Consider the following 12,965-nt stretch of genomic DNA (forward strand, 5'->3'; position numbering starts at 1 on the left):
TAAAAAAAAAAATAAAATCTAGGATCTAGCAGAGATTACTAATTAAGGTGCCATGGTTACAGAATTTAAACTCTTAACATACTCTGATACCCAAATATTCAGATTTTAGAACTGAGAAGACTCCAATTTCTTCCAGAAAATAATTACAACCTGATTTGGCTGGATTCTGATCAACATTTATGCATGAACACACACAAGCCAATTCTGTGGATTACTTTGTTTTTAATTAAAGTAACCAAGGAAGAAAGCTCTTGCTTCCCATTAAAAGGGCAGTCACGGAGCATTAAAAAAGGCATGTTTTACAAAAGGTCTGCACAACGATGTAACTTCTAATGCAGCTTGAGGGCAACAGAGCTTATTTAAAAAAACTCAAACATCTTGCTGTTCAACAGAACAGAAAACAAAACTTAAGATTTTCAGCTATATCTGCAAAATTTCAGAATGCCTTTGGGAATTTAAATAATCGGGCTCGAATTTCAGTGAAACTGGCACCAGTGGACACTCAGTTTATAAATTAGATATTATAGCAAATGATTTTGTGCAAGGCAATAATCTGCACTTGCACCTCTTCGGCAGAAAGGCAACTGCAGGATACGGAATGATTCTCCTCTTAGGGCCTATGAAGTGCTAGTGAAATGGATTACTCCACTTTAAACAGAAATGGCCAGTCAGGGTTTTTGGTGATGCGACATGAGTAAATTATAGTCAATGCAACTTCAGTACTGACAAGATGTTTAGAAGTTTATTATTGCAGTGAAATTGATGCATCAACGGCAGAAATTAAGATGCCCATATGCTCTATCTACAACGTATTTACTTGAACTCAAATAGAAATTAATAAAGTTGTAAAAGGAGATTTCCTCACATTAGAAATCACTCTTCTAGCCATACTGACCAATCAAGTGTTTCTCCCTGTTTATAGACACTAAGAGACTATAAAATTTCCCACTGTAAAACCCTTTAAAGCTAAGTCACAAAAATAGCACTGCTAAGGTATGGTGTCAGATACAGTAGTATTTCAAGTTTACATATTATTCCCCAGTAACATAATTTTTTTTCCCCTTAAGATTTTTTCAAGTGAGGACAGAAACCACATCCCTAATAATACTCCAGTCCTGCTCCAACTGTTCATAGGTTTATATGTGCTATTCTTGAGTTCTGCTGATAGAAAACTCACTTATTTGATATCCATCCTTCTCTTTTCTATTAATGGGGTCACCAGCAACAGTAGCAGGTGAAAGAGGCTCTTTTTCTAAACCTTCCACAATAAATACACTTCAAGATAATGCCATTAAGACACATGGAAAATAAAGTCAGACAGAAAACAGAAGTGTTTAATCCTAGTAACACCCTCAGATTATCATGGTACATAAAACTAAAAAGAACCTTTTCATCCAGGAAGGACCACCTTATGAGATAAGATGAAAAAGGAAAACGATGTCATTATTTCTTCTCAACTTGGGTTATGAGTATTGTAAGTAATCAAATGTAATTTTTTTTTCCTACCAATTTGTAGCAAATGAACATGTCACAAGTGTTACTTCAAATGCATTATAAAAAAAAGCCCCTACTTTCATTTTTATATATATATATACACATTATAATTATACTAGGATTGAGTTTGACTTAATTTAACGAAGAACCTTGGTCTCCCCAAGACAGACATTGGAAACAATACAGAGGCGAGAAATGCAAAAAGCATAAAACTATACAAAATTATCACGAAGCATTTTCTCCAGACACAGGATCTTTCCAGTTACAGTGCCTAAGCACTTTCTGAAGGTGCCTGCCCTATTGCATTATGTACTAAAATTGCTAAGCTCTGCAATCACAGCTTACAAAAAATAATAACGTACTTGACAGTAATCGTACACAGAAGCAGTTTAAGTACGAACTTCAGATGCTGAATCCAGAACACATAATTCATGAGGTAATATGCTGCTAATCCTGTTACCCAACAGACAGGATTCTCCCTCTGCAGCTTTAATTCTTTCAAATAATACTAGGGGAAAGTAGCGATTCCAGGAATTAGGTTCTGGTTGTCTGCACTGTGCTTTAAATGCTAACTTAATTATACTGTTGTTCCTATTGTTTAGTGTTTTAAGAGGTGATTTATTCTGCCAATTAAAAACCCCAGTGTTACTGCAATTTTATGCCTACACATTACCTGCATATTACAAAAATAAAAAAAAAAAGGAAGAAAACCTGATTCAGCAGAATAAATGGGGCAGTTCCCCATGGAGTGCCCCTTCTTCCATCTGCAGTCCCACATAATTTGCTTTTCCTAACCCCTGTCATGACCAGAGGGCTGAGAGGCACGTGTCACGCTGGGGAAGGCAGATACGATGCTGTTATCTTCTCCAAAGCATTCATTTCCTTAGTACAACTAAATGCAAGGAATCTTAGAATGGCCTAGGCTGGAAGGGACCTTAGAAATCATTTTAATCCAGCCTCCCTGTCGCCAGGGACACCACCTCTTGACTAGATCAGGCAACACATGGGGACCAAACAGGAATCGAACCCATGACCTCGGCGATGTTAGCAACATGCTCAACCGACTGAGCTAACCAGCCCCCTATGTACGGCACACCTGAAGTGGGGCATCAAAGCACGAATCCAATTCTAGTTTTGTGCTTTCTGTGATTCAAATGTTGGCAAAGACGCATTTTTGAAAGAAAGGAAATAAAAGCAAAACAAAGCAAACAAACAAACACACACAAAAAAGAAAATCCCCTATTCAACTTGTACTGTACTTGCACCCTTGGAAAGAACTCGGATTTCACAAGATACTGTAAGCCCGAGAACTCCAGTTGAATGGAGATTGTGTTTCAACTTTGGCAAAACAAAAGCAATCACTGTCTGTATTTTAAAAAAAACCAGAAATTCAAGGGAACATGGGTTTGCGGAAATGGTTTTGCTCCTGAAGTCCTCCTGTGACCAAATTCATCACAGAGAAGTCACACTGCCTACCTTTACCCAGTGAAAAAAAACAGTCTGAATTGTGAGCACTTTGGACACAGAATGGAAGACAATTATTTGTAACTTGATGTAGGCAAACAATGACTGCACATCTATCACTGCAAGACAATTGTTTCATCAACTTTAAGAAATTCTAGGGGGAAAAAAAGAAAAAAAATGTATCTTTTTTTTTCCTCCTAGTTGATTATTTTTTGTTTTAAGATGCAAGGCCATTTGCATCATTGGGGCTGGAGGAATGAAGATCAAAGTGGGGAAGGGAAAATCATCAACTCATTGTAAATGAACTGAAGGAAAAATATTGTTTAGAATAAAAAAATTGAAGCACACACAAAAGAAGGCTTGAAATGTGTAAACATGAAATGTAGTAGCTTAGTTCTATAACATAACTGACAATGCCAGCAGTAACACCTTGGGGTAATTAAGATCTCTATCATTTTCCAGGTACCTAATTTGTAGGTTGTCACTAGTTCATCTCCAGTACCATCATTCGCTCTTCTGCAAAAACAAATGAATACACTGAACACAGAAATGCAAGCTTTACGGCATTTTAGTTTTCTGCTAAACATTTAAACCACTTGCTTCCAAATGGAAGTTACAAATAGACAGGAATTGGCTACTCTTGTGCAAGCTGCAAAAAATGAAAAAAAATGCAAAAACTAATCTCTTGATGGTCAGAGAAGGCTTTAATTACTTTGTATAGAAAGGCATGACAAGGCTTTTACCACAAAGCATTTTATATCACGAAATAAATAAATGCTCTGAGTAACACGTTGGGAAATAACCAAGAGTCATAAACACCCTTTTCACAGTCTTCTGCTTGTCCAGTAAATGACTGAAACACATCAATTTTTCCAGAGATATCTACCTTCTGTGCTCACATTTCCATTGATACCAGTGCACACATTTCAGTATGAGGTCTGTAGTCAAACATTTCAGAATGTTTGCTGGCTATATCCAGGATCAACACTAGAATGCACCTGCCCAAAGTAAATTTAAGAGGAAAAAGTGTGTGTGGAACAATAAACAACTTTTCTTTCTCACTTTTTGGGAGAGTGGGTACACACAATTCAACATTAACCAATATTAATCATACTTTTTTCAGCATGGCAAAAAATGGCTAAAGTAGATTCTCACGCCAGCTCGTTTATCCCATCTTATTCTCTTTCAGTTGGAAATGATTGGTATGTAAAATCAGCTTTATAACAATTTGGGTAGGTTCATTTATTAGTTTATTAAAATGTAAGAGAGAATGTAAGATTTTATTTAAATAACGGACTGTCAGATAATTTTGGTACGCATTTCATGCTGCTAGCCTGCCACCACTGTAGAACATCTCCATCTCTACTGAAAAATAGTGTTGTGGTAACGAGGATAAGACACCTTCAAGAAAATACAAGCCCCTCTGCTGAGAAATTCCATCCTACAGTGACAACTCCTTCCCTCTGATCTACTTTCACACAGGGTTACGTGAAGTTAATTGAGGCAGGAAAGGGTCCAGTCTCCCCACTTCTCGGTTTGGCTGCCTCTGTTTTCACGTGCTTGTCAAAGGAGAATCTCAAACTCCTCACGATAAAAAAGGGATTAAATATAAGCCTTTATCCCTTGCTCACCTCCTCAACAGCCAATATTATTAGTCATAAGCGGAGAGGAATGACCAAAGTAGCGTCTAAGAGAGAAGGTACATTTAATTTGAGGTGTTTCTCCCTTTGCCAATTGCTCATGTCACTTTCTCATCTTGCTGGGCCAGAGATGTGCAGGATCCTAGGAAAAGGTACCCCAAAATTGGTGTCTCATTCTTAGATACAGCTGCATACTTCAGTATACTCAGGAGCAGAAATCTGACTGCTGAAAGAATCCTTTTGAAGGCACCAGGCCATCTCAGCCTGAAATACAGCATTAAAGGTCCAGGCAAGGGAAAAGAGAAGGAGGATCAGGGCTGTTGATTAAAGTCTCTTCAGCTATGAACAAGCAATTCTCTTATTTCTGCCCACAAGTCAGGAAAATGGTATCAACAGGCACAGACTGAATTCTGTAACTCATTAGTGACGTTAACATCTTGGACATCCTGTGGATATTCTGCTTCTGATCCATGCAAAAGTAAGGAAATGCCTGCCAGCTGACAGAGACTATACTCGCACAAAATACTTCCACCTGATCTTTCCAAATATTATAAGGAAAATTATCATTACTCACCCTGCCGAAACAATAGCCTGACGTGAAACTTGACTACTTGGATGTACTGTTGCTCATAGTTAAGCAGCTTGTGGGTGAACGTAATCGCTCGGAATAATTTCAGACGCTGCAATTTAAACATCAGCTTCAAAATATCTACAAAGCACTTCACGGTCACACCTGAATCTTCCCATGGTCGAGTCCAGTCATAAAATCGGATACATGTAGTGTTTGGCAAGATTGCCATTTTCTGAAGATGGAATTTTCCCACTTAATAGAGACTGTCTCCACTGCTGAGAACCACTTAAATATCTTGTTTTGACTTTAGTTTCAGCAGCAATGGAAACACTGCATTGCAGAGTAGTTAAAAACATCAGCATGCATAGTACACACACAAAAAAGCACAACTTTCTGGCATTTTTCATTCCATCCTACAGAAAGCAACATTTGCTGTTGTTTGAAAATAAAAGGACACTTTTCTAAGACCATCGAGAAAAAAAATCTTCCTCCTACAATAAAGGACACAAACAACTACAAAACTACCAGATATTCTGTCTAGCTACAATACACAATGCTTAAGCAGCACAATTTTATTTATGTATATGCCTTATACATGGGTTCATGCACACAGCTACAACTGCATCTCTCAGCCACCAGCGACTGACACTCAGATCAGTTAATACCAAGACATCAGAGCATAAATGCCACCATTTATGAAGAGATAAATGAGTTCCATCATCCCGATAAAGATCCAGCAATAGTAATCAGGAAGGACAGACTCCTCCGCCCCTACCAGTTGCACCAGACTTTTCCTGGAAGGTGCATCCACGGAAAAATGAAAAGGAAAATTGTGCTGCGTTGGCCAAAATCAAGACTCAAGCCAACATAAAACTTCTCTGAGAAATGCTAATCATGTTCTTGTTTATGACTTTTAAAAGCATTAAACCAAATATTAATGATGATTTTCATAAACTTCCTCTACTCCCTCATGCAGTGATAAAGTGCCATTTCCATATTAAATTGGTTTATTTCTGAGCCAATAATTATTATATTGCAAATAACAAATTCTGTCAAAATATGGCACTCAATTCACCTAGGCAGTAAGACTGACTTTAAATATGCCAATCTAAATATGTATTTGTGCAAGCCTAAGTGACATTTACTTGAACATTGTAAATTATTGCCTAACGTCAGGAAACATATTTATAAGTTTCTAATAGTGTTGGAAGAAAGCAAACCTGAACATGCAGACATTTCTATGTAAATAACATTAAGGTTATGAAAATAGCAAGAGATGAGAATTAATATAAGACCACTGCGCTCCTTTTTGTTTGCTCATTTCATCAAAGCACGCATTGAAAAACAGAACATGTCATCATCTCCGTAGAAGCTTTCTGGACACTGTTAATTGATACAATGCAATAAACCCCGTTTTGGAACCAAAAAAGCTTTTTCATATATTTATAGTAACACAAAAATTCTGGAGGTTGGCAAAACCTTTCATTGCACAAACAGTACACTGTGATCAGTACAATTACACAGGAACCACCATTTCCCAAGTTGATCTGGTCACAGTTTTTACTGTGTACTGAAGAGAAGCTGGATACAGCAAAAAAAAAAAAAAAAAAGAAAGTATTTTATATTTACCAATAATCAGAGAAGGTAAATATTAAAGGTAACAATTTTTAAATCAAAGGGATCAGAGGACCTGTGCTGTTAAGTATCATTACAACTGATTTGTTCACTTAAAGAGAGGGGCTATGATAAGAACCGAAATACAAAACACTAAAATAGCCATTTTTAACCACTAAAATAGCCATTTTTAACCACTAAAATAGCCATTTTTAAAACTAACAGAATACATATTGAAGTTATTTAGGATATATGCTTTCTCAAGTTATGTTTTCACAGAAAACAGATAAGCAGAAACAGTTACCTCCTGAAGCAGTGACTTAATGTTCTTAATACTAATTTTGCAGATTAGACGTTATTTTGTGCAAACTGACTTAACACAGTTAGCTGACTGTTGGATACAAACTAATCAGTGTGGCTAATGACTGGCTTTATACACTCTTTGAAGGGAATATCCATGCTAAGCAGAAGTAAAAATGTGAAGACTTCTAAGCATGCATCCTTATAGGGACATAAGGAGGGGGGTAATCAAAACAATGTTTACATTTAACTTCTTGCTACAGCCTTCTCTGTGGTAGGAGTGTAACTTCACCTTTATTTTCAGGTGACAGTCACTCACCGCTCAAAGCTCATATGGAGAGCCCAGCCTGATGGCCAGCGTTGCTAGAGGCAGGGAAGCAGCCTTCATTCACGTTCCCAGGCAGCAATTACCTGGCCATCCCTGAGGAATTTCATATTCGAAGATCGTGGTGGAAATTCGGCATTTATGGCTCTGCCTATTAACATCATCACCTTTTCCTTCAAGCACAAACCACACAGTTGTCATCTCGGCTCACTGAACGGCCATGGGTGGTGTTTGCCTCCTAGGCAATGGCTGTTTGCACACTGAGCAGAGGTCTGAGCAATTCTCTTTCCTGTTTACGCTAAACAACCATCTTGTTGCCAAAGTATGCAGTGATTTCCATCCAGGTATTATTAAATACACAGTAGGTATTTTGATTGTAAGATACAACTAGCATTGCAGTGACAGAAAAACATGACCATTATGGGAAGTCGATGCACAACAGATCAAGTTTTTCTTCCTGTATTTGGAATATTACTTCTACTGGCTTGTGTAAAAGGCAAGTCCTTCTCACTTCTTCCTCGACCTGTTTTGTGAAGCATGAAAACAGACAGTCACCTCTGTTGTGCAGGCTCTGTCCTGAGCAGTCTATTTCAGAGCCTAACTTCTTTCAGATTTCTAGTCTCAGCGACCTTATTCAATTACAGAACAAATAAGCAATTGGCTTACAGAAGTTACATCTCACAAAAAGAGAGTTCAGGAACACATGCATTTCTTTCCAGTGCAAGCAAATTATAGCCTGCTGGGTTCTCCTCTTATCTAAATATGAGGCAAAACTGTTCAAAGTTCCAGTTGAAAATCTTTCTTTTTGACAATGACAAATTTAAAAACAAAAAATCAGTAATGCACACTTTTCGGAATAAGAAAATAAAGATTGTTTGAGAAAAGTCAGCCACACTCACAAATTTCCATCATATTTTTTTTTTTGCACAGCTTCAAACCTGCTCTCCCTTTGCACCACACTGTAATGAAGTGGCTGGATACACCAGGCTTAAAAACTGCCTCAAGAGCTGCAGAGAGTACAGGCAAAGCCTCTCTCGTACCTCTGTAATGCCCTTTTACTCCCTCTTCTGCAAGTGGTAGAAATGCAGGGACAGTCGCTTTCTAAGGAGCTCCTACCTTCCACCAGTCCTTATTGCCAGGAGTACTTCTTGTTTTGACTGGCTCTGTGACACCGGCCTTGGGATGCAAGATGGCAGAAGCTATTTTCCCTTTATTACCAATCGTGCTGTTGAGAATCCAGACTAAGTCACATTTAGAATTCACACATTATAGCAAAGAGATTGGCTGTAAACCAGCAGGTCCAGTATGTATCAAGTAATTTCACAGAGAGTAATTCAAAATGTCTTGCATATCTCTGCAAAGTATTTCTTCAAATAAAAATGCAACGTGGTTAGCTGAAATAAAACATGTTGCATCTCTGCCCTCACCAAATTTATTTTCTTGTCATTTTATATCAAGATTAGTAAGAAAAATGGTAAAAGGAATTTTTCTAAGAGTTGGCATTGATATATCCACATTCAGTGAATAAGAATCACTATTCCTAGCATTAAGAATCAATGCTATAAACACGGTGCCTGTACCTTACATTTCTGTCTGTCTGTACTCCCTTATTTAACGCCATCTCAGGTCCACATAAAGTTCTGTAATTCAGAGACTTAAAAAAATATTTCTTTTATATTCGTTCACATACCATCAAGACCATTATGATGGCTGTAGTTTCTTTTTCCCAAAATACTTAACGAAGAGTGATTGGGGGGTGCAAGCAGTCGTTTTGCACTTGGACTTTGAAGGCTTGGTGTTGACCTGATTACGTTGGGTTTCACTGCAGGATGAACCTCTGTTTGAGACAAAAGAAAGAGACAAAAATTATAGATATCTGATTAAAAAATAAATAGAGATAGTCTATTTGACATATTAAATTTATATTTAAATTTCCAGTTAGAGTAAAAAAAAGTTTCTTCTGAACAAGTGTACTTATAGGGCCTCGAATAACAATTCAAACACAATTCTTTATACCTCTAGTTCCTCTAAGTAAGAAAAATCTGTTTCATTATTATGGTGTTGTGCTGGTTTTGGCTAGGATAGAGTTATCTTCTTCATAGTAGCTAGTACAGGGCTGTGTTTTGGGTCTGTGCTGGAAACAGTGTTGGTAATTCAGAGATGTTTTAGTTATTGCTGAGCAGCGCTGACACAGAGTCAGGGTCTTTTCTGCTCCTCACCCCACCAGCGAGGCGGCCGGGGGGGCACAAGAAGTTGAGAGGGGACACAGTGGGAACCTCTGACCCCAACTGGCCAGTGGGATATTCCACACCATGTGGCATCATGCTCAGCCTATAAAGCCGGGGGAAGGTACAGGAAGGGGGAGAGAAGGAGATGTTTTGAGTGATGGTGTTTGTCTTCCTAAGTCACCGTTACACCTGACGGAGCCGTGCTCTCTTGCAGATAGCTGAACACTGGTCTGCCCATGGGAAGTGGTGAGTCAATTCCTTGTTTTACTTTGCGTTCACAGCTTTTGCTTTACCTATTAAATTGTCTTTATCTCAACCAGTGGGAAATTTTCTCACTGCCACTCTGCCGATTCTCTTCCCTATCCCACCCAGGGCAAACAGCTGCGGGGAATTTGGTTGCCAGCTGGGGTTAAACCATGACAGGTGTAGATGTGTAAGCATTTCAGAGGTCAAACAGATAATACAAATCAACCTGAAACAGGTCTGTGTTTACATTTTCCTCACCCTTTTGAGGTTTGTATTGGAGCTACATGCCTACAGTTTTATTAGCAAGCAAATAAAAGCATTTTATTAGACTGAAATCACCTCAATACCTCAAACTATCCAGTATTTTCTGTTGCAATAACAAGCTTTAATAACAAGTCACCAAGTGCTAGAGTCAGGGGGCCAGCCACAGCAGGGCTCTGAAGCTAAAACTACTCCAAATCTGCAGCAGGCACATAAAAATTGTTAGGATTGCACTGGGTTCCCCAAGTACTGCTGGACTCCCACACAGAGTCATTATTTGGGAGCTTCAAACATCCCAGAGTATCTAATATGGTTTGCAGGGCAGGATTATTTTGGCTAACGAGTAAGAAAGGTGGGCAAGAGGTGGTGAAGCGCATCTGTCGAGAAAACCTCTGGGTGGCAGCTGCTGTGTTTGCCAAAAGCTGATAAGCTGCAGAGAATCGTCCAGGTTATCTGCCAGACAAGTTATCTGCAAGACTGCCTCAGCAGTCTGCTTGTCCATTGCCAGAAATTTCCTGAACCAATTACCTTATTCCCATCATGCATTTGGGTTCAAAATGTCACCACCATGTATGTCCTCAGACAGACCCAAATTTGTGAGGGCAGTCAGACGGCCCGACGGCAGGTCCCTGTCCTTCTGACCCAGCCACAAGGGCTCCAGCTGCTGGCACTGCGTGGGTTGAGAGATGCTTGCAGCCCGATTACAGCCAGCCACCCCGTGTGCCCACGGAACAGAATAGACATCTGGGCTGAGAACATGAGGGCAGAATCATAGAATCATAGAAACATCAAGGCTGGAAAGGACCTTAAGATCATCAGGTCCAACCTACAGCCCTACACCCCCATACCACTAAACCATCTCCTGAAGTGCCACATCCAGCCATTTTTTAAACACGTCCAGGGATGGTGACTCCACCACCTCCCTCAGCAATCCATTCCAGTGCTTCACCACTCTTTTGGTGAAGAGGTTTTTTCCTAATATCCAATCTAAACTTCCCCTGGCACAACGTGAACCCGTTCCCTCTTGTCCTATCGCTACTCACTAGGGAGAAGAGACCTAGAGGGACTGGAAGACAGATCAGCAGAATCAGCTGCCCAAGGAGAATAAGATCAGAAGACAAAAAGTACCTTCTCATCTGTAGCCCAGAAGAGTGCTTCCTTCTGCTTTTCTGTTTATATAATTAACTATAGAAGCTAGGAATATGCAAAACCTAAAGTGAGGGCAGGTATCCAAGGAGGACACCCTCCAGCCTCTGCCATTCACTGCAAGAATGCAGCAGAAACAGAAATCACTGCACAAAAGTCAAAGTCCATGGTGATAGCAGATTTTTCCTCTTTCAAGAACACCAAGGACATTGGATATCTAAGAGTTCGCCTCCTGCTCCCTGCTGCCCTTTGCAGGCAGCCTTCAGGTACCCAGCCTGCCCACAGCGACTGCAGGGGAGGCTGGGGATGCGCCACAAGAAGTCAGGATAACCTTTAAAAGGCAGAGAGACAGAAGTGGGACCAAAACAGCACCGTCAGCATCCAAACAGGTGGAAAAGAGCAGGATGGGCACAATGACTTGGCCAGGCTGTACCAGGAACAACAGGCCAGGAGGAGACACCAACAACAATTTTCACATTTGAAAAGACTTTGCTTAATTGCTAACCAATAGTTCGGTCAGAAGCTTGCGATCAGACTCCTGAAGCATGAACACCCGCACCTGAGGTGCTTCAAGGGGGTCAGATTTGAAGAGTGGAACAGGGCCATGCGTGGGCAACGCATGTAACTGCTTCAAAGTAGGTTTGGGTGTGCATATAAAGGCTGGTTTGACATCACCAATCTCCTCACCACTTAGATGACAGCTTTTTACTGCCATTCATTGCACTGCTCATCTGCTTTTCACAGAATTAGGAACACCAGGCACCTGGCACATTTCATGGCATGTCCCATTTTTCATGCTGTAAGAAAAATGCATCTATTTTGGTTTTTTTTACTAAGATGGGAACACAGATGTGCTTAATGTTAAAAACACTACTGATTGCTAAAGCAAAACTTTAAAGTGAAATAGAAAGGTTTGCACCATTTGAAGATGATTGGAATTTGGATTAATTTGGCAATCTTTTCCAATTTTCTGAAGGAATGGTTAATTTTCAGGTTTAACACCACTAACAGGCTGCCCAGGGAGTCACCATTCCTGGATGTGTTTAAAGGTCATTTAGATGTGATGTTGGAGGACATGGTGTAGGGGTGAGCTCTGTAGAGTAGGGTTAATGCTTGGACTTGACGATCCTAAGGGTCTTTTCCAATCTGAATGATTCTGTGATTCTAAACTGATAGCTTATTTGCCAAAGAGCTCCAGCAGCCACCACAGTAATCCCAGATGCATCAACATAGCAGAATTCACAAACTCCTCCTGTCTACAAGCATAGAGATATCATTTCAAATTTTTCAGCTAAGTGAACAGCCGATTGCCTTCCTTCAACTCTTCATTGTGGAAGACACCAATCCTCCATTAGATTACCACCAAGGCTGTCCTTTCTCTTTCTGCAGTAGAGAAGCTAGCAAGGCCAAGCTCTCCCTTTAAGTTCTAGAAATGAACCTAATTAAACAGCCAGGACCACTTCTCAATGCACCAAGTCCTTCCTGGAGTCTTCACACCTTACACTCACTCATTCATACATTCATATTTGCATGCTTTAAATCAGCACTTTCTGACCAGCTGCTTCATGACACCTGAGAATGGTAATGAGGCATTTCAGAGGTTTTTGTCTGAATTATGTTATCCCATCATATTATTGTATTACAGAGTAACAGTAATTAGGGATCTTTTAATTCCT

The 12,965-nt window shown here is 39.7% G+C and overlaps 1 protein-coding gene across 1 annotated transcript in view; it reads right to left on the reverse strand.

Moving 5' to 3' along the window:
* Positions 1 to 12,965, reverse strand: part of MTA3 (metastasis associated 1 family, member 3) — a 124,553-nt gene that overhangs the window by 27,510 nt on the left and 84,078 nt on the right. Inside the window, exon 14 of the mRNA XM_009876328.1 lies at positions 9,099 to 9,245. Within this exon, the coding sequence (XP_009874630.1) occupies positions 9,099 to 9,245 (147 nt within the window). The remainder of the gene's footprint in view (positions 1 to 9,098; positions 9,246 to 12,965) is intronic.

This window comes from Apaloderma vittatum, unplaced genomic scaffold (genome assembly GCF_000703405.1).
Source record: "Apaloderma vittatum isolate BGI_N311 unplaced genomic scaffold, ASM70340v1 scaffold6799, whole genome shotgun sequence".
In the NCBI taxonomy this organism is placed as follows: Eukaryota; Metazoa; Chordata; class Aves; order Trogoniformes; family Trogonidae; genus Apaloderma; species Apaloderma vittatum.